The sequence below is a fragment of the Symsagittifera roscoffensis genome, chromosome 2 (genome assembly GCF_963678635.1).
Source record: "Symsagittifera roscoffensis chromosome 2, txSymRosc1.1, whole genome shotgun sequence".
Classification (NCBI taxonomy): domain Eukaryota; kingdom Metazoa; phylum Xenacoelomorpha; order Acoela; family Convolutidae; genus Symsagittifera; species Symsagittifera roscoffensis.
The window spans coordinates 399178-421267 of NC_087063.1; the positions used below are offsets into that span (position 1 = coordinate 399178).

A 22090-nucleotide genomic window follows, 5' to 3' on the forward strand; every position below is an offset into this window, starting at 1 on the left:
ATTGTTTTTGTTCAGTAGATAGAAATCATCATCTCCATCGAAGATGGACCAACCCTTTCCCCCAACTCCTAGCTTCTCATCTTAGTAGAATGAATTCAGATGTTAATTAAATTCAAATCAGGACATGACAGGAAAGCTAAAAGTTCATATAAGATGATAAAGGTTTCAGTCCCGAAACCCCTCCGGATTCTCGAATCCACTGAATCAAGCACGTTAAGCTTGATTTCTCTGTAACCCGGAAGGCTGGTTTCCACCCCTCACTGTTGTTAGCAACTGCTTTGCAACTATTGTAGCGACACAATAGTTGCAACTTGGAGCGGTCTCTGCTACTTCTGCTTTTTTCTGATTCTGATTCTCAATTTTCTTGTTGTTGTCGTCGTCGCAACTATCGTTGTTGTGTTTTTCTTCGACTTTCTGCCCAAAATGGCCGTTTTTGACGCTTCTCAGAATTATTACGTCATCACTTCGAATTTTTAAAATTCTAAAATGTCAGAATATTCTAGCCCTCACCGTTTGGCCAATCGTTCTAATAACGCTCTTATTCCTTCAAAATCACCAATTCGGAAGGTTCACTGCTAAAATTTCGAATATGCCGAATCTGCATTTTGATACATTCTGGTCGAATGTCACAGATAGTTTCATTTTTTTTATTTCTACCCGGATATCCGTCAGAGCGCTTTTAATTGTGGACAAGCTCAGACACTGGTTACAGCGAAATAGAATATTTGGGGAAGGCAAAACATTAATGTCTACGCCAGGTATGAGACATTCTGCGTGAATCCAAATGTCGCATATATCGCATTGAATGTTATTAAATAGTTTCAGATACTTGAAATCTTTACCGGGGTAGCAATGGTTGCCCCGCGATAAAATGTCCGACAGAAGATATCACTTGCTCAAGACATCATCTTCAAAAACTCTCCTGATTGCGAATTCTCAAGCACGCCATCTTGATTTTCCAAATTTCAATATCTTGTCCCTACCTGGGGCCCGAATTGGTGCGGTCCAAAACTTCTTACCAGAGAAAGACAAATTCAACATCATCGCTCTGCTCATCGGCGGAAACGACGCCTTCAACGGAAAAGACCCCTCCAGTATACCTGCAGGCGACATTGCTGAAGAACTGTCGAAGCTAGCCGAGGAGCTGTGTGAACGAGCCAAAAAAGTTTTCGTCATCGGAATCCCTCATCGTAGTGAGAACCGAGCTCGATCTGCAAAAATAAACGAATTCCTAAGAAAGATAAAAGGAACTTGGAAGTTTAGAGGAGTGAGTGAAAAAATCCACAGCTCATATCATTTGAAAACTGACGAAGTGCACCTCAGTGAAGAAGGTCTGAAGGGCATTAAAAGTATTCTCAAGAATAAAATCTTATACGATAAACATTCGAACATCTGCAATACAGAAGGACATCTGGTCTATTACGAGTGTCGTTTCAAGAACTGTCAGTGCCCCTATTAACGTAAGTAGAAATAGTGAACCGCAGGCCTCCCCTTTTCGGGAACCACCAGGTTTGTCTATTTCTTCTTTTTCCCCTGAGTGAGCCACAGGCCTCCCCTTTTTGGGAACCACCAGGTTTAACTGTTTTTCTATCCATAGTATAAGCAAAAATGGGCAAAAACTGCAAAACATGTAAAAGAGGCTTTGCCGGCAACGAGAAAACATACACTTGTGTCGCATGCAACGCTCAAATGCATTTGGAACCAACTTGTGTTGGGTTGTCTCTAGTGGCCATAAATGGAATAAAAGAACTAGGGCCGAATGTCATGTTGCTTTGTAATACTTGTGTGCAAAGTAATGAACGAGACAACTTTATAAGATGCAAAACCCTGGCCAACATAGACGAGAAGCTCTCAAACATTGATGTAACTGAAAAAGTTAAAAGCATGGAAAGAAGACTTACCGATTTAGTAGATCAAAAAATTGGAAATGCAATGAAAACGACATGCGATAAAGTGGAAAAAACTTATAGTGCCGTTGTAGCTGCTGAAACCACCACCCGGATAAATCAAGCTCAAACCACTCAACATGCTGCCAGATCTAACTCTGATCACAACATAAATCAAAGTTTTAGGATACAAGGGGTCAAAGAGGACCCTGAGAAAACAAAAGGAGAAAACCTTGTCCCAACAAATGACGAAGTAAACGAAATACTAGACATAAATGGAGTGAAGCCGAAATTAATAGAACTAAAACGACTGGGAAAATTTGATCGTAATCGAATGAAGCCAAGAACACTGCTGGTAACTGTACCTAGCGAACATGAAGCACGAATAGTACTAGCAAAAAGCCGAGAAAAGCGAGAACAATTGGTCGAAAAAGAGGTCTACCTGCTACCAGCATTGACCAAAGAGAGTGCAATTAAAGAGAACGAAATCCTTAAGAAACGAAGATAACTACTAGATGAAGGCGTTCCTCGCGAAAAGCTGAAAATAAGGAATCTAGAATTGTTCAATGATGGTGTGAAAGTAACTATTGACACTGAAGTTCAGGAACCCCAGCATTGACTAGGATTCCTCAACATTCTGCAACTAAATACTAGAAGCCTAATCAACATAGAGAGAAGAACTAAGCTAGCAAATGCAATTGCAGTTGGAAATTTTAATGTCATATGCTTAAGCGAAACTTGGCTTAACGAGAATATTCAATCATCAGAGCTTTTTCTAAGTGAATATAACATCTATAGATCTGATAGAGCTATTGTGAGTGGTAAAAACTGTCACGGAGGCAGCCTAATAGCTGTCAAGAATAGTCTAATTACCGAGGACTTATCCACCAAACATGACATTCCTGATTCATGTGTGCTATGTAGTATAAAACTTCATCAAACTGAAATGATAATTGGCTCATTCTACAATCCGCCAAAAAACGGTAATTACAGATACAAAGTGCATGAATTTGAACAACTGATCAAAGCCATTCCTAAAAACAAACAGCTTCTCTTATGTGGGGATTTAAATTTCCCAGAAACAAACTGGAACACCCTCACCAGTACTGACGAGGAAGAAAACCAAATACTGCAAATTTTTGAAAATGGACTCTTTAGGCAGGCGATAGATTTCCCAACATGTGTGAAGAACATACTAGACGTAGCCTTTTATCGGAATTGCTATACAAGTGCCGAACAAGATTTTAACGTTTCCAAGATTTATGACTGCTCAGATCACAATGCCATAATGTTGTCTATTGAATGGACGGTATCAGAGCCAAAACCATACTTGGAAAATTTTAGAAGTTTTGGAAATGCCGATTTTGAAGGAATAAACAATTTTATAAACGAAAACCCATTTGAACCAGTATGCCACACAAACATTAACAAAATGCATGAGGAGTACACCCAATATTTGGATGAAATCATTAAGAGTTTTGTGCCTCTCAGAACAAGACATAGGAAATCACTTCCACCTTGGATAACAAGTAGCACTTCAAATTTGATCAAAAAGTTACAAACAAAACGGCAATCATGTATACTCAAACCGACCAACTACAGAAGACAACAAGTTAAACTGTTTGAAAATTTAGTAACTGAATCATCGGAATTGGACAGGAAAAACTACCAAGAGGAATTGTTTAGAACACGGAACACTAATGTAATTTTTAAACACCTAAAGAACTTGAATAAACATACAAGTCTTCCTAAGTTACTCATAAAAGATGAAGTTGAAAGCACAAATCCAAACGAACAAGTCAACATGCTAAACGACTTCTTTCATTCAGTTTTTAATCCTAAAGAAAGTTTTAGTATTAGAGATATTCAATTTGAAAATCCCTTGTTAATGAATTTTGATATATCGAAAAAGACAGTAAGTGAGATTTTATCAACTCTGGACGTAACAAAGTCACGCGGCCCAAATGGGTTGCCACCTAGCTTTTTTCAGAAAACGAACCGCAATATATGCAAACCGATGAACAAACTTTTGAGAAACGTAAAACGCCTACGAAAAATACCTGATTCATGGAAAACAGCTGCAGTTACTCCTGTTCAGAAAAAAGGTGACCGAAAAATGTGAACAACTATCGACCAGTATCGCTATTAAATATTGACAGCAAAGTCCTTGAAAAATGTATATACAAAGACCTGTACCCTTACTTTGCCTGGTATTTGACGAAACATCAACACGGTTTTACTAAAGGTAGATCAGTTTTGACAAACATGCTCTCTTTCCTGAAAGAAATATATGAAGCGCTTGACAATGACTCAAACGCAGAAATTGTAGCATTCTACACTGACTTTGCAAAAGCCTTTGATAAAGTTCCGCATTTTGATCTACTTAAGAAAGTTGCACTTATAGGAATAGGAGGCTGCATGTTAGAGGTACTCTATGACTATTTGGAAAACAGGAAACAGTTTGTACGAGTAGACAATATCAGCTCAAAAGTTTTAGAAGTCACTAGTGGTGTTCCCCAAGGATCACTTTTAGGACCACTGCTCTTTTGCATTTTTATTAACGACCTACCTGAAGTACTCAAATTCTCTGAACCATATATTTTTGCGGATGATCTTAAACTACTTTCCATCAAAAAAACATCAATTGAAATTCAAGAAGATCTGGACAAAATTCAGCAGTGGGTAACTGAAAACAAAATGGAATTTGCACTAGATAAATGTGCAAAAGTAAGTTTTAGGGGCGGAGACGCTAACTCTATGCTTTTTGGTGTAGTGCTTGGAACATCGATGGTTGTGAAAGATCTGGAAATTTTTGTGTCGGGCGATTTAAGTTGGAAGGTACACATTGAAACAAGATTAAAGAAGGCAAACCAAGTACTGTACCTCCTGAGAAGAAACCTATCAGCAAAGATAAATACGTTTGTAAAGTTAGGCCTGTATAAGTCACTAATACTCCCAGTGTTATTATACGGACTCTCATGTACACATATATCGAGGGGGGATCAATTGCAGTTGGAGCGATTTCAAAAGAAAGTAATCCGTTGGATCACTGGAAATAAAACGGGAGTGTACATCAACGAACTACGCTTGCTAAACATTTTACCCCTGCCCATGTTCATCCAGCTAAATAACATCTTACTTCTTGCCAGTCTTGATTCTAATGAACGAAATGAAATAGTGTTAAACAGGCGAACCACACGGGCTAGAAATACAGAAATTTTTGAGATGCGAAAAGTGAGAACGGAAAAAGCGAGAAACGAATTTGTTTTCAGAACCAGTAGGATTGTAAATCGATTAGAACCATATATTCATTTTGATAAACGAATCGGCCTCAAGACGAGAATTTTAAACACGATGTGGAAATTTGTGAACGAGAGATTTTCAGAAATGACAACGTGCACGTGGCAATTATTCTGTGATTGTATCACGTGCAGAAACAAGTGGACATTGTTTTAGAGAAGACGCCGGGACCAAGAATCCCAACAGCAGTGCTGTGAATCCCCAACAACAACAACAACAACAACAACAACAATACTTCTTTGACGCAGAAATGACACGGAAAATCGGAGGTTTTCTGTGAAGTTGTTCGTTTCCGCGGATCCTTTTTCTTCTCCATTGTAAGCCTTGTTCGTCTCTCCACATCCAAATATGAAACTATTTAATAAGTTTATCACAACAATTAGGCTGTTCATTTTCCTTAAACAGCAAATTCAATCAACCTTCAATCCCGACAATCCATGCACTTTCTTCATCAAATGCCGTTGCAACACATGTCGTTCCTGAACATTAACAATTTAACTCAAAGCTTGAATTTCGCAAACTCAAAATTTCACTTTTATATGTAGTATCATTCACTAATAAAGTTTATTTCTTCTTCTCTTCTTCATCCGAATTGCATTTTTGTCCATTCTGGTCGAATGTCACAATGCCAAGGCATCACGAAAGTAACCTTTATGGAATGCGTATCCCTTTTATTCCATCGGAAGGATATTCAGCCAATTGGAAGCTCTTTTCTCGGCTGTTAACTCCCAACATTTGTTTTTCGGAACTAGTGGAAACCGATTAAATGTTCTGAAGATGTTCTTCTGAACGTTCTCGCTACCTTTTCACAAGAACATGCTTCTGTTTCGCCTGCTCATGGCGTGTGTCCACCGTTAACGATGATTGCTGTTCGTTTATGAGAATCATCAAAGGGGTAGCTAGAATAACAGAGCTCGTTAGCTCACCGGGGAAAGACATCACGGGGTTCTGAAAGTCAAGTCCACCCACACGGCATGGGAGCCTCAATATGTCACGAAGATTGGGATTACATGGGTGCCCCAACAGAGCAGGGATAAATGATAGTTTGCTGATATATATATACATTTTTACAAGGCTGGTATGGCCCTATCCAGCTTGTGCTCTTACCGTTACTAAACAGAAGGGCTCTTTTGTAATTAGGTTGTGGTTAAGTTTTTTAAATGAAAGCTTACAAATCAAAGCTTTTAACTGACTTCCGAGAATACATTCCATGTTCATGGTATGGAAAAAGCTGCCGTGCCTCGTGTCACTCTTAGGTTTGAATAAAATAGATTCATACTGTTCATACTTGCGTTTTACTTTAATATTTATTTGTTAATCCCCTACGTAGTAAATTAAGCCTTCTTTCTCTCTCTCAATAGAGAAACCCGGCTTTGGAAAGATTCTCTGCTTAAGAGGCCATAACTTGCTTTTTGCAGAAAAACGTTGCGGATTTTGGAAAGTTTTCTGAACCTTTTATTTTAGGAATTTCGACCGCTTTTGGAAAGTCTTCTGAACGTTTTTTAAAATTTTCGACCGCTTTTAAGAATTTTTTTGAATTTCTTAAAATTTACACTATCAAATCTGAGATGAAAAGATCCAATGAAAGAACGGTTTGCGATAATTGGTTCTGCTGAAGATGCAAATCTTTTTATTTTTTTGCCGCAGCATCAATGAAGCGTATAAATTAAATGAAATTGAACATTATATTTAACATTAATACAGATAAGAGCAGCGAGTTAGCACAGAAATCGATCAAAAATTTTAAATAAGTCTTCCAATTTTTGTCTTCTCTCATTTATTAGTTTAACGATTTTTTAGTTCATGATGGCAGACACTAAAGTGGTATATTGTCTATATGGTTACGCTGATGGGTCGCCTCCAATTGATAATTCCATTCGACCTGCCATTATTTGTCCTCTCGACAGCATTGCCTGCGCGTTCGACCGCATTAATAGGCAGCTGAGCCGAGTGTAAATGGCGTTCTTCATCTCCGGCGTGCTGGTTGCTGTTTGCATGGCCACACGAGATGCAAGGCGATCGCTTCCCCACTCGCCATAGCAAGTGACTACCATAGGAAGGCACTCCCAGCCAAGTTCCCGGCACTTCGCGTCGTTATTGCCGTGCTTTCTTGATGCCGCGGCCGCTGCTGCTGAACCCCTAATTGCGATCGCTCCGTCAATGTTGGTGTCGTTGAGCGGATTCACAACTGTGATGTTCAGGGCTGCATCCTTCCCGAGATTCCACGTTGGCACGAGCACGTCTGCAGGGCGCGTTTGATCGCGAAACCCTGATCCCGCTTCTAGAATGGGATTCAGTTGTGCTCTGCGACAGTAGTCGGCAATAGAGTTGCGCAGGCCATTGTGTCGTCTGCAAACATCTGGGCCCCGTTTACATGTTAAGGCGTGCTGGGCAAACTGGTCAAGTGTCTCGTTTGGGCAAAGAGGGCACGTTGAGTTAGATGGAAAAATTTCCAGTCCGAGCCGCCATTTGGTGAGAACATTAAACTCGTTGGGTGATAAGCCTAAGCCTAGCGCTTCTGAGGGCTGCGCGCGGATCCAGTCTCCATTGTGAGGTTCAGTCAAGGATGTTAACTTCACTTTTTCAGCAAGCGTGCACGTTTCTTCTAATTCGTGGAAACTGTGCTCGTCAATCAAGTCGGATAACGGTTTCTGGCGAATGAGCTCTGAAGTCGAACTTCTGCTGTTGAAAATTTCAATTGCGCTTTCCAGTTTCTGAGCGTCAAATGCGGCACCCATTGAGAATTTGTGTGAGGCTATGAATGCAGGGCTGCAGTGGTTTTCAAGCGACCGCAGGCCGAATCCTCCGAATCGTATCGGTAGTTGTGCTTGTGTCCATGCTCGATCCGTTGCGTTTATGACCACGCTCTCTTCGAAACATTTCCTGACACTGTCATCAAACTTCTTCAGTGCAGGAGCTGAGACGTCTGGAGGAACTGATCTTGCGAGGTGGCTGAGTTTGCAGAATGAAGCGCAAGTTCGGAGCAATATGGTGGAGACTTGAGGGTTTCCTAACTCGGGCAATTTCGACAACAGTTCGTTCGATTCCTTTGCTTTCTCCGCGATGATGTTCCTGCAGAACTCCGCGCTGCCTATCGGTGCCCCTAACATTTGTAAATTCGGTTCATGGTACTTTTTCTCAATTGCCTCGGGAAAGCACGACAGGTCCGATCTGCTATATAGTTCACATTTACTGAGTTTAACTGAGAGGCCGGTGACTGCGGTGGCGTTGGTCAGGATCTCTAAGACTTTCTCTGTTTCTGATCTTTTGCCGCAGAACACACTGTCGTCGAGATACCAACAATGCAGGAGCAGTTCGCATGCTGCGTCTATGTCGTTGACCACGGAGTGTAGCGCAAGAGCAAAGATAAGGGGCCCTAGTGGGTCACCCTGTTGGACTCCGAGCTCTGAAAAGAGGCTTGTCCACGCGAGGAGTTCTGGGAAGTGATGTTTACATTCGTTCATGATCAGTTGCCTGTCCATGGTGTTGAAAGCGTTGTACATGTCAACTTTGAATACAACGAAATCTTCGTCCAGCCAGTGTTCTTCTATCACTTTTCGCAGCCGGTGTGTGACCTTCTCGACCCCTCCTGGACACGCCACTCCAAATTGAAGAGGCTCGAAGAACCTGGCAGCTTTAATTTTTAGTTTGGTGCATGCGCATTTGCTCGTTAGCCGTCTAAGGATTTCGCCCGATGCGATGGGGTGGATGTCGTCGTTCGGTTTCTTCAGTGCCGTCAAAGAGGCTCCAGCGATAAACGGAGATAGTTGTCCTGGAGCTGCCCCCCGAAGGAGGATGTTTACGACATGTCGCAACTGAGTTGCAATACTGACGGGGACTTGGGCTTCTTGAGCTTCAATGAGATGTTGGGCTCTCAATCCCGATGGGCCACACGCCGTGTCTTTAGGGAAGCTCCTGATTGCTTCAATCATGTTGAACCCAGACTCCAATTGAACCGCTTCTGTGCCTTTTTTGTCGATTTCGGGCTTTGGCGCTTGGGGATGTTTACACTTAAGCAAATTCCAGGTGCGTTCTGTGTTGGGGGCAATTCCGGTGGATGTCAGAATGCGGCAAGCTCTGCCGTATTGACCGTCTGCCGCGGCGGCGAGAGCGGCGTCTAGCTGAGCATCCCGCTGCTGCTGGTCATTAGTTTGCTTTGTATTCAAGGGTTTGGCCTTCTCCGCTGTTTCTTTAGCGTCAATCCATAATGCAAGGTGGTCTCGTTTTTCCCATCTGTCACAAAACTTTTCGATGGATGGTAGGTTTTGCTTTTTCCCAGCTCTTTTGTTTGAAGGTAGCACGCACTTGGGAAGCATCATCAGTTTTGTCCATGCGTCTTCGTCGTTCACAGATATGACATGAGCAAGGACATCATGGAGTACTTTTCCGAACTTTTGACGAGCTCGTTTCGGGATGTGCTTCAATGTTGCCCGCTTCAAGGTCATGATTTCGTCTAAAGATGGCATTTCTGTTGGGCTAGTTGATATGGCTTGCCCTGTTTCGTGTCTGTTCCGGGCACTGCAGCTCCGACTATGCGAATCGCGGTGTACGCATGATACAAGTTTGCGGCACATACATGTAAACCTGAGCTGTGACGTCAACCAGGCTTCCGGTACTTCACCAGGTAATATGCCTCTGCTGTGCTTTTCCATGTGTGGCAATTCGCGTGTTGGAGCAATGACTGTTTTGCATGATGATATCGGGCACTTGATTCCACTGCATGATTCGGCAGAACCGGCAGTGTATCCGGCAAGTGCTGCCGCTTGGTTCGGCGCCGCATCATATTGGGATAAAGAGTTTAGAGAGAGAAGAGAGAGCTGCTGGGTTCAGCTGGTGCTGTCTGACAGTGCCGGCGGCGGTGTAGAGAACGCCGGATGGGTCTCTGTTTCGTTGTCGCCTACATTGAGAGTTTCAAGCATTTGGGTCATTCCGCTGGTGCTGCTTTTAGCAAATTCTGATAACTGTGTTGAGCAGGTGTTGCACGTGAAATCCGGGGTCCATGAGTGGCTGTTGCGCAGACCACTGCATTTCAGGTGGATCCATCCGCAGATACCGCACCACACTGAAACTTGGTTCTTGCGAAACTGTGCTTCACACTGGCTGCAGTGTTTCTGGTTCATCGTAATATGAAACTATTTAATAAGTTTATCACAACAATCAGGCTAGCAGGACTTTTTTTTTGGAGAGAAATGTTATCTCATTGAGAAAGTTGATTATCGCAAAGTTTCTTACTTTTTTGACTTATTTTAGAAGAGAAAGAACTAATGTTATAGGCAAAGTCCAATTATACTAGATAAAAATTGCATGACTTACACTTGCATCATGTTTCTGCTCATCATTTTGCAATCAAAGTGTTCATTTTTTGAAGTTGGAGTTAAGGATGAGTAAGTTTTCTAGGGTTTTTTCTTCTTAACAAAAGAAGAAAGAGTCGAAGTAATTTGAGAGTCTAGTTGAGGCTTCAATGTCCGTGCCGTGCCTGTAGACATTGACATTGTTGGCATATGACATAATGTTTATGGTCTTTGGGGACATAAGTGAGTTACTTACATAGATGTTGAATAGAGATGAATAGAGAGAGGGAGATAACTCCCGCTGATTATTCTTGCTTTGGTGAGTTGGTCTCTAAAAATTGTTTTGGCCTGTCTACCGCTCAGGTAGATGCTTCGCCAGCGGCAGAGTGGTTCTGGAGGAGGGAGTTTTTGAGTTTGTTTCTCGGTGTAGTTTTTGAGTTTATTCTCAAGTTTCAAAGTCAAAGGCTTTTGAAAGGTCTAGGTCTGCTAGTATTTTTCTGTTTGGGGGTTTGTTTGATTGAAGTATTAGGAGAGTAATTATCAAGGGACGTAAGTACACTGTTTGTGGAGTGGATTGAGCGGAAACCATGCTGGTGATCTTTGGGGACAAGGTATATGTTAAAGAGGGGGTTCAAGTTTTTCAACTATTTTGACGACTAAGCTTAGGAGTGAGATGGGACGATATAAGATTAAGAGAGTTGGGTCTTTTCTGGGTAAAGCCTGTGGTATAACTCGCCTTTTTCAGGTTGAAGGAATTCGCTCTACAGATTTTTGAAACCGCTCAGTCACCTGTGTTTCTCTTTTTATCTATACACTTTTTTCACAAAAAATACATTGCCAGATCTGAAATTTCTGTTTCAATGGAACTCAGTCACCCGTGTTTCTCTTTTTATCTATGCACTTTTTTTCACAAAAAATACACTGCCAAATCTGAAATTTTGTTTCAATGGAAAAAAAACAAATTTTCGGCAGCTCCCATGCCTAAGCTGCTGCGCTTTTTTTTCTATGCCAAGTTATGGGCCTCGGGAATGCTTCCTACAAAAATGTAAATTAAATACGCGGTCATATAAGGTCATGTGAATAAAGGAGTTATATAGTATAGAAAAGTTCTTCTAGGGAGTCAACCTCTCGGATTGTGCCCAGAATACAGGCGGAATTGGCAGTTTGAATAGCAATAGATATCCGTTGTTTTAAAAACATAGTCGCGCGTGGCTCTTTTGTGGCGAGGATGAGCCGTTTTCCCAGGTCTTCGATGAAATTATTACATTCGGGCCCTGGTTGACCTTGAGCTTCGAAAGCGAGGGGAATGAAATGTACCCTGCCTGGATTACCTCGGTGTATTTTGATCTTCGGCGGCTTTTCCGGGTGCAAAATTGGATATTCTGCTGGGTGCCAAGGCGTCCACGACGGTTACGTCCCATACAACTGACTGACCTCGGCACCAGCTGAGAAGTGACATGCCATCTGGGCGTTTGTTGTCGGATCTTAGGAGGCCGGGGGGCTCCAGGATTGCTGGAATGTGGACGGAGCGTAGGGCACACTTGACTATTTCGTTGAGTGCCGTTTGTCGCGAGAACCGGCCTGCGCTTCTGCGGCAGGAGAGGCCGTGTTGTCCGGATTTGTCCACGAGTGATCCGCACACACAAGTGTGGGGTTCGCAGAGTTGCAGACCCAGTCTACTGCCGATTGAGTTTTTAAGTTGGGCGTCTGTCAACTTGAGGCCGAAGTTCATGCAAGGGAGAGTGGATAGCCATGCAGCCGCTGTTTTTCCCTGGAACGATGTGATTCTTCGCTTCTTGGGGTCGTCGAGTTTGTTGATGAGCGCGTCGCGTGATGCTTCGTAGAGGGTCAATGACCAGCTTTTCTGGTAGCAGGGGTTTTCTGGGGCAGCCACGATACCAGTTGATTCAGACCACAATGCAAACGCCACGTTGAAGGGCTCCTCGTCGATGTCGGTGTCCCAAAGAATCTGAGAAGACAGATTACGGCAACTACTAGCCGCAGCGAGAAACGCGGGGAATGCCAGGGTAGTTGCTTTTGAGATGCCGATGCCTCCGAGGTGGGCTGGAAGACTGGCCTGATCTAATGAAAACTCGTTAAACTGTAAATTGGATATGTCGCACAACATGCTTGCGATAATATCATCATAGCTCTTCAAGCGATCGGGCTGAGTGAAAGTAGGTGAACACCCGAGGAAATATGTTTGTTTTAGGGATACTGAAGCAGTTTTTGAGGAGGAACAGAGCTACATGTGAGTCTAGAGATTTGAGAGTCCCTTGCAGCTTCTGTAGATTTTCAGACTTTTGTGTCAGGGTAGTCCGAATCGCGTCCTCGCCGATGCCCGCACTGAGGATACACAACTCGGGTGTTTAAGCTCGGGAATGTTGAATGTGTTGATTGTTTCTGCAAACGTTTTGATTTTTCCCTAAACCATACCCTCCCAAATCTGATATATATTTAAATACGCTTGCCTATCTCTCCATGTTTAAGCTGTACCATATGTATCATGTTTAAGCTTACAGAAACAAACGAAGTTTGTACCTTTCAGCTGTATTGTATATTGAAGTGCTTAAGAAAGTTTTCAGTGTAATGCAGGGCGAGGAGCGGCAAGGCAAGGCAGGTCGAGGAAGGGCGAGGTAGGCCAGCGCAAGGCAAGGCAGGTCGAGAAAGGGCGGGGTAGGCCAGCGCAAGGCAGGGCAGAGAGAGAGAGAGAGAGGATTGGCATGGTAGAGTAGAGCAGCGTAAAGCGAATAGGGCAAGGCAGTGTTAAGGAACGCATGGCCTGACGAGGAGGGGCTAGGCCTGGGCAGGGCGAAAAGGGGCAAGGCAAAGCGAGGAAAATCAGGCTTCATAAGAAATGCAAGGCGAGGAGTGGCAAGGCAGGGTAGTGCAGCGCAGGGCAAGTCAGTGTACGGGAGCGCACGGCAGGGTCACGAAGGGCAAGGCCGGGTAGGGCAGAGAAAGGCAGGGCAAGGAGGGTCAAGGTAGGGTAGTGCAGCGCAGGGCAAGTCAGGGTATGGGAGTGCACGGCAGGGCCACGAAGGGCAAGGCCGGGTAGGGCAAAGAAAGACAGGGCGAAGAGGGTCAAGGTAAGGGTAGGACAAGGTAAGGTTGAGTAGGGCAGCGTTGGGCAAAATTAATACCCCAAGGGCAGCAGGGCAAAATTAATACCCTATTTGCCTGTTTTCTGTGATTATCAAATATGCCTAATTTTAGGCTTTTGTCACATTGTTTTCAGCACATCACGCACAAAAAACCACACTAATTTGAAAAAAAAACATGTCTTTTTTTAAGAATAAGGTCGGAAATTTCTGTGCGCACATCAACCGGCCATCCTTGTTGTTCCGACCATTGAAAATGGGGAGGAACTTTGTTTTCGGGTGTTTTTTATTTTTTTTTTCAATTTTTTCTTTTCCACGCAAAATCAGCTACCACAATTAATCATTGGACAGTTAATTTATACATCATATTAAAGCCGTTTCAGTCGTGATTCGAACGACATTAAAACATTTTCAAAAAGTTTTCAATGTCAAGAAAAACCAGTTTGAAATTTTTGTTTTTGGTCTAATTTCGAGTTAATTAGTAAGGTAGTTAGTAATCGCCATAGCCTATTTAAGCTTATTTTAGCATAATTTTTTAGCGCAATTTTTTTTGTTTTTCTAGTCATTATTTTAAAAAAACTGTTTTCCAAATGACCTATTTTTACTATGACAACATGCAGAAAAAGCGACATCAATTTGAGAAAACATTTTTGTATTTTTTAAGACTATGGTCGGAACATTCTGTGCTACTTGCACAGTAACCGGTTGTCCTTGTTTTTTTTGAATTTGGCCAATCACATAAATTAACAGTAATTTAAAATCAATTTTTTGTGGTACTCTGATGGAAAAAGTTTGTTTCTTTGTTGCAGTTTTACTTAATCGTCGAAAACCGTTTAATTTTCGTATATAGTAGTAGTAGTAGTAGTAAAAGACTTTAATTCCATTGGTGGATACAGGGTTAATATAAATATTGAATGAACTTACGATCGACAATTTTTACAAAAACATTTGACAAAGAATGTGCATGATCTGTTTATATCAAACAAAGTTGAAGTTTTAAGCAGTAAAAATTTATTCAGTTTTGATTTGAACATTCCCAGGGGCATGTCGAAAGATATAATTTTCAGACGCAGAAGTTCATTGGCAGCACGGGGAGCTCGTACAAAGAAGTTATCGTCAGTTTTCAATTTCCTCGTGTTCGGTATGACGAATAGGCCACTCGTAGCGGAACGCGTAGGAAGCGAGCTGGTTGCACTTTTGCAGTCAACATCAATAACATTGTTATGGAGCTTCCAAAGGAGAAGAATTTCAACTCTAATCAATACATAGCTAATTGGAAGCATATTCAGATTTAGTAGCCCTGAAACATACGATGAACATTTCTTGATCCATCTTAGAACTTTGTACTGGAACAGTTCAAGCTGATGTAATAGTGTCAAAGAAGGGCACCATGCAGGAGCACCGTAAAGTAAGATTGACAGAATGAGAGTATTGTAAAGTAACTTTTTTCGACTGCAGGATACCGAGAAAGGAATATTTCGTTTCAGAAAATAAAACAATCTGGAACATTTTATCAACTTAGTATTCAGATGGGATTTCCAGGAAAGATTGTTGGAGACTATGATACCAAGATCTTTAATTTCATCAACAAATGGTAAGATGTCTGATCCGAGCAAGAATTGGATAGAATCATCATAACCACCAAAGTTCAGAACTTTACATTTGGCAGAATGAAACTGTAAGTGATTGTTAGTTGACCAATTAAAAAGAGAATCGATATCTTTTTGAACTAATGATGGAGCAGATGAGCTTTTAATCTTCAGGTCGTCTGCAAATAGATAAAATTCACTATTTAACACATCATCGGTCATATCATTTATAAATAAAATAAACAGAAGTGGGCCGAGAACACTCCCCTGAGGAACGCCCGAGGTAACTGGCAGAGGAGACGAAATTGATTGATTTCTTAGCACACACTGATACCGGTTTGTCAGATAAGATTCAAACAACTGGAGAAATTCAAAATCAAAGCCGAGTATAACAAGTTTAGCAAGTAACAAATGATGCGGTACTGAATCAAAAGCTTTTCTCACATCAAAGTAAATGGCTAGTCCAGGAGAATTTTTATCGCAGGAAGAATAAATTGAGTCGAGATAGATGATCAATTGGCTGATAGTACTGCGCGACTTCATGAAACCATGTTGCTGACGTTTGATTAGATGTCTAACTTTTGGATAAGTAAAGTTGAAAAGAATTCTTTCCAGGATAAGGGAAATTCGTGGTAAAATACTAATTGGTCTGTAGTTAGTAATGTCATTGCGAGCATCAGATTTGTATAAAGGGGTAACAAAAGAAGTTTTCCACTGACTAGGCCAGTTTTTGTGTTTCAATATCCAGGCATATAAATCGTAAACGAGGGGTGATATGATATCAGAGCAGTGAGATAACACGAAAGAGGGAATATTATCCGGACCAGTATTACTAGTGTCGGGACAGTAATTCAAAAATGATTCAATATCAGGTAATGATAAGTTAAGATCGTTTAAACAAATCGAAACATTGGAGAACAAGTCTGGCAATGTGAACATTTCTTGGTCATTGAAAACTGATGCGAAGAACTTGTTGAATCCAGTAGCTTTTTCGAGTTCAGTTGTCAAGGAAATATTGCCGTGATACATGATGGATGGAAGGGCAGAATTATAACCGAGAGTTTTGAGGAGCTTAAAACATTCGCTCGTAGAAGAAAGATTGAACTGATTAATAAAGACCTCTTTGTCCAATTCAATTGATTCAGAAAGATATCTAGTGATATCTTTCAATTTAATTGCCTGCAAATAAGAATTTTCTTTTTTTAATTTGCGAAGTGTTGTTTCTTTCTGATTAATTAAATGAACAGTATGCGAAGAATAAAATATCGGCAACACCTTCCTTTTGGAACGTTTTAATTTAATGGCAGACTTGAACGAGCTATTGAGAAGACTATACCACTTATCAGCATAGGACTCTATTGTGCAAGAATTAAGAGATACCAAATTGTACATAGATTGAAGATAAGTATTGAAAGTTTGGATGTTAAAAGAAGATTTGGAATAGGAACTTTGCAGCTCACAAGTCGGATGGACAGAATTAAAATTAAAGAAAATGGGGTAGTGGTCGGAGAAAATTTGATTGCCAACTGATACAGGTAAGTTTATTTCATTAGAAATAACGAGATCTAGGATATTTTTGTTCTTATGTGTCGCTTCAGTAACAAACTGCAGAAAACCATTTTCGATAATGATTTCAAGAAAAGAGCGTTCATTTGTAGAAGAAGAGGAGTAAGTATTCCAATCAATAGAAGGAAAATTAAAGTCCCCGAGAAGGTAAAAATTATAGGTATTTCCGTATCCGTATTGCTGTAAAATTTCTTCAATCTTCAACAAGTAGGACTCAATTCAATTTAGGAGGAGTTGAATATTAACAGAATAAATAGAAGACATGGGAGGGTTATAGATGAGAACAAAGAAGGAGGGTAGTTCGCTTAATACAACACATGAAACGGCAAATTCAAATGACGGAATGGTAGTATTCATAGTTTTGAGAGGGTCGTTGGCCGATTGTGCAATAAGTAGACCACCGTGCTGTCTTCGTACTCGATCTGTTCTACATATAGTGATATAGGAAGAGCCAAGAAAAATTTCAGAATCATCAATGTCGGGATTAAGCCAAGTTTCTGTAAGAAACACCAAAGAAATCAAATTAGTATTACAGAGACTAATTAATTCGTATCTCTTATCGAGTGGACATATAGATTGACAATTTAACGGTAAGCAATTCGTAGATTCTAGTCAATTTGAGGATATGTCAACTGGCGCGCCTTTATAGTAAAGTTTAAGATTTTTGATTCGAAAATCTTTCTTGTTTTTCGCCTCGGAAGTAATCATTTGATATCGTTTGGCCAGAAGATTTTTCTCAGTTTGACGATCCGAACGTGAAAGGAACTTTTTAATATACACTCGGTTAATGTAATTCTGAAGGTAGTGACTACGAGCAAAGCAGTTATTTAAGAATCGGTCATTAGAAGTTGTAACAAGGAGGGGTCGACATCTTGGTCTATCAGAAGCTAATTCATTTGGAGAAGATTTAGTAATCTTTCCAAGGCGTCGAATCGCAGTGATATTATTCTCTGGATGCAATCCCATATGTTGCATTATTCTATCAATTTCTGTTGAGTCGTTTTCAATTTGCTTAAAATAAGAGCTTTCGTTTTCAGGAATACCAGTAATAACAAACTGCAGTTCAGTATTAGGTAACGATTTCTTACTGCCGGATACTATATCACTATAAGAAGGTAAAGATTTAGTGACCGCTTCTTTGACATTTTCATTCACGCCAGGGATAACTTCACTGATAAGTTTAGGGACAAGATTTGTAACCGTAGTATTTATTTTATCGCTCAAGTCATTAAATAAAGCATCCAACTTAGCTTCGGTGCAAATTGTTGACTTATCTCCTCTCTGCAGACAGTTGTCACATAGCCACTGGAGATTTGCTTTTGTCCCTAGCCAACGCACATCATCGATAGAAAGTCCAACACAAGGGCCATGAACCCATTTCCCACAAGAAGAGCATCCAATAGCCGAGCTGTCATCATCATTGACGGGCTTCTTGCAGATACATTTAGGACTGGACTCAGAGTTCAATCTGGTGGTCCTGGGTTTAGGGCCCATAATCATTCAATATATGAAACTATATAACGTCAGGATTGTGACTGTGGTTGCGTGGATTTCGACGAATTCCAGTTGTTTTTAAATGTGTTATTCTAATTTGCTTGTCTAACCTGCAAGGTTTGAGTCTGATTAATGATAACATAGTACACTGGCTTGTGTTCTTTGTGAGAGCAACATTTAGTGGTAAATTGACATTCAGTCTTGCGAAAGTGTTGTGAGACATCTGATTGGACAATAAAGTAAAGAGTATTATTAATTCCTTCTTCTCATATATGACTTTAATGTTCTTAACAATTTCCATAGACTAGGCATAAAATCAATTGGTATTGCTTCAACATTGTTCATTTGTTCTTCCTTGAGAATAATGCTACTTTATTCCGATATGTCTTTTATTTTTATTCTGATATATTCTGTGTAGATCGGACTGTTGATTTTGTGTATCTTGGTTTTGATTGGACTAAAATGTTCCAATTTTTATCAAGCGTTTCTTTAGTTTTCAGCCTGCTTTATTTCAACCAGCTTCTATCCTTCCTCGAAGCAGACATAGTTTCAAGTCATCTGTTGAAATTTGAAATTAACCCACTATGAATTTGTTAGCATCGATTTTCTTGATAGTTGTTTGTGGCACCGTATCCCTGTTTACGGTAGCTGGAAATATTTTGGTCATGATTGCATTTGCCAAAGAGCGTAAATTGAGACGCTGGAATAATTACTTCCTCATAAATTTAGCTGTGGCTGATACCCTGGTCGGAGCAATATCCATGCCATTCTACACAATTTACCTACTCGAAGGTTGGTCAAGTTAATATTCGAGTTCTTCCGGCTTAGCGTACGTTCACATTTCACCCATTGGTGGGAGTGCCAAAAATTCCGGCGTTGAGAGCTTCTCACTGCGGTAGTTTTTCGTTTTGCTGTAAATTATACCGAAGTTTACTCATGGTAATTTTCTACGATTCTCAAGATCTTTTCTCTCAAATGTTAGCACTTGCGAGGAGAGCAACTCTAATTGCAATCGGGTACAAGACTTTTTCCTTTGAATAACGTTCCTCACACGACTCTTTGCCTTCACGCATATGTCGGAGTTTTATTGCAACAAATGTATTTTGAGCTTGTTTGCATTTAAAATTTTCGTTCTTTTCGAATTTTGTAGCCTTTTAAATATTCATTTTTTTTCTTGCTAGAGCCAGTGTCTTGTAATCGGGAACTAGATTTTTTCCGTAAACAACTTTTCTTACAAATCTCGTTATATTAGTGGACCATAGCAATTTCGTTTACTTCTTACCTGACACAGAGGTAACGCGCAATGGCCATTGTATCCTAGGGTCATGGTTTTGAATCCCGGCCGGACCTGTTTTTTTTTTAGTATGTATGACATTGAATTTTAGTTAATGCTTAGTAAATCGGCGGGTCATTTTTGTCGGCTTGCTCGCTGTGGTATGCTTTGGATGTATCGCTAGTGGTGCGAAGCTCCGATTTGCCTCTGTGTTAAACCTTTTGTAATATCTTACTCATAATACCCCTAAGTTATGGTAACTTAGCTAGCGCTTTGAAAAATTCATTGCAAAACTGTCAATATTCACTCAAATTGCCACTTTTCGGAATGTTTGAGGGTTATCTTTCTGACCGTCCACTATTATAGGACCAACTATTTTTGTAAATTTTCTGTATTTGAATGGCCTTTTAATCTGCTTGAGATGCGTTTTTTTTTTCAAATCTGCGGATTAGTCGAATAGGTTCCCAAGCTTATCACCCCGTGTTTTGTAACCCCCTTTTTCTTAACCCCCTCTCATATAACCCCGAAATCAGATAACCCCACTACAATTTAACCCCTTTTTAAAACCAATTGTTAGAATCAAAGTGAAAGTTACTTGAAAAGGATTCGGAACCATATCGTCGGTAAACATCAAAGCTTTAATTGCAAAAAATTTTGCGAACCAAAATGAGTTAACATGCACGCTGCTAAATGCGTTTTAGATTTGAACAGAAATGACCTTGCCGATAGTCTAGACTTTGATATGAACTTGAAAACGAATCCGACCGACATGATTCAAATTGATGCATATACAAAACAGCCCAAAACCATTCGATCCACTGAAGTATGACTGTATGCCATAATGCCAGCCCTCTACAGCATTTGTTGTTCTGGCCAAACCTGATGATGCCGCATCCCTTTGATTCCATAATGAAGGGGGGAATAGGGCTTCCCGATTCTGGACGAGACTTTTTATGTAGTTAGATCCAAAATAAAGGCAAAGCTCGTCAACTTTCGCTATTTTTTCCGACTCTTTTATGGTCCGTGGAAATATCGTGATTATGTTGACCCCTCGTTTCAATAAAGTTTTCTCCATCCGTAATTGCTGTTGCGCGGCATTTATGGGTTTGGTACTTTGAGCAGTTCCAATTTGTTGTTGTTTTGTTTTTTCGTTTAAAGTAATACTCGTGGCCTGATACCACTAGCATTTGTTTGTCTTTCGAAGATAAAGTAAAGTGGAATGACGCTTCAAACATTATATCTGATCTGATAGAGTGGTATAACAATGGTTAAAGAAATAGGCAGTATGATTTTTTATAAAACTCACAAACGTCTTTTGTTGCCTTCAATTAGCACCATGTAGGTTATCTGTTTTAAACGCGTGAGTGAGGGATTATTTCTCTAACTAATCGAAATGCAATTACTTTTGAGATGCTAGAGGCATCAAGTGAATTAAGACTAGCTTTTCAGGCCTCAATTAGTAAGCTTAATTGGACTACTCCTGTACTTATAAAAAGGACTTAATTTGAAACAAATTATCGTCATTAAAAGGGGGTTAAATTGTTGTGGGGTTATCATGTTACGGGGTTATGATATAGGGGGTGTAAACAGAGGGGGTTAAATATCGTAGGGTTAAAGAGTGGGACACCAGTCGAATAGTAGTACAACTTTTATTTAAATTAAAACTAAATAAAAAATCAGATATTTGGCTGTGATTATATTCATCGGAACGTGATGAGTTATTTAGTTCAAACTGCTGATCATCTTTTGTGCAAATAAAAGAAACTAATTGACACAAAAATAACGGAGAATTCGATTTGATCTGATTGAAAAGTAGCTTTGTTTCGTTTTTTTTTCAATGTTAGGTTGTCAATAACAGTGTTCGAAACATGGCTAATTCTTTGCTGTAGTTACGAATCGTATGTTGTGAAAACACGTTTTAGCGCAATTTTTCAATTTAACGAGAGTAAATTCATCTGGTCAAATTTAAAAAGTCACTTTAATTTGATTGTTTTAAAAACCAATGAATGTTCCATATTTTTTATTTGGAAAAGGAAATATTGGAAATACGGTGCAGTTTGACGTTTTCACCCTTGGAATTAGCTATCTATTTTTGTCGGCTTAATTTTGGTAGCTTGGACGCTCTTTGAACGTTCAGCTTTCCTCTAATACTAAATTTCTGAATGTCATTCGTAAGCTTCGTAAATTTTCGATGCAAATTTAACGTACAGTTGACTTTTTGGCATGTTTTTCTTAATTGAAAAAGATTTTTTATTTCAAAACAAAAAGATGCAAAGATACAAAAGTTTTGTTACACCTAACTTTTCTCGACATTTTCAAAAAAAAATTCTGTTAAGCGGTTTTCAGCGCAATTTCTGTCGGCTGATTTGTGATGCTATGTTTTGTGTTGTATCGCAAAGGGCGCGAATCCTTGCTCTGCCTCTGTGTTGTAATTTTTTTTACTATAGTCAGTTGTTTTCGTATTGCAACAAGGACAGTTCGAAAATGACTTTTGCATTTTTAAAAAAAATTTTCGTTTTTGCGAAATTTTCTTTGATTTTTGAAAATTTTCATCCAAAATGGCACAAAAAATTGAGAAAAGTGAAGTTTG

General features: G+C 40.2%; 3 protein-coding genes across 4 annotated transcripts in view; 2 read left to right on the plus strand and 1 right to left on the minus strand.

The window, feature by feature from the left end:
- The window catches only part of LOC134840661 (DNA polymerase epsilon subunit 3-like), a 138480-nt gene extending 132910 nt beyond the window's left edge, over positions 1 to 5570 (minus strand). The window contains exon 1 of the mRNA XM_063856628.1: positions 5541 to 5570. The gene's annotated coding sequence lies outside the window, so the exon portion shown is untranslated. The remainder of the gene's footprint in view (positions 1 to 5540) is intronic.
- LOC134840658 (uncharacterized) overlaps positions 1 to 22090 on the plus strand; it is a 198447-nt gene that overhangs the window by 52316 nt on the left and 124041 nt on the right. The window lies entirely within an intron of this gene.
- The window catches only part of LOC134839084 (muscarinic acetylcholine receptor M2-like), a 28289-nt gene continuing 24745 nt past the window's right edge, over positions 18547 to 22090 (plus strand). The window contains exon 1 of the mRNA XM_063854503.1: positions 18547 to 19019. Within this exon, the coding sequence (XP_063710573.1) occupies positions 18812 to 19019 (208 nt within the window). The 5' untranslated portion in view covers positions 18547 to 18811. The remainder of the gene's footprint in view (positions 19020 to 22090) is intronic.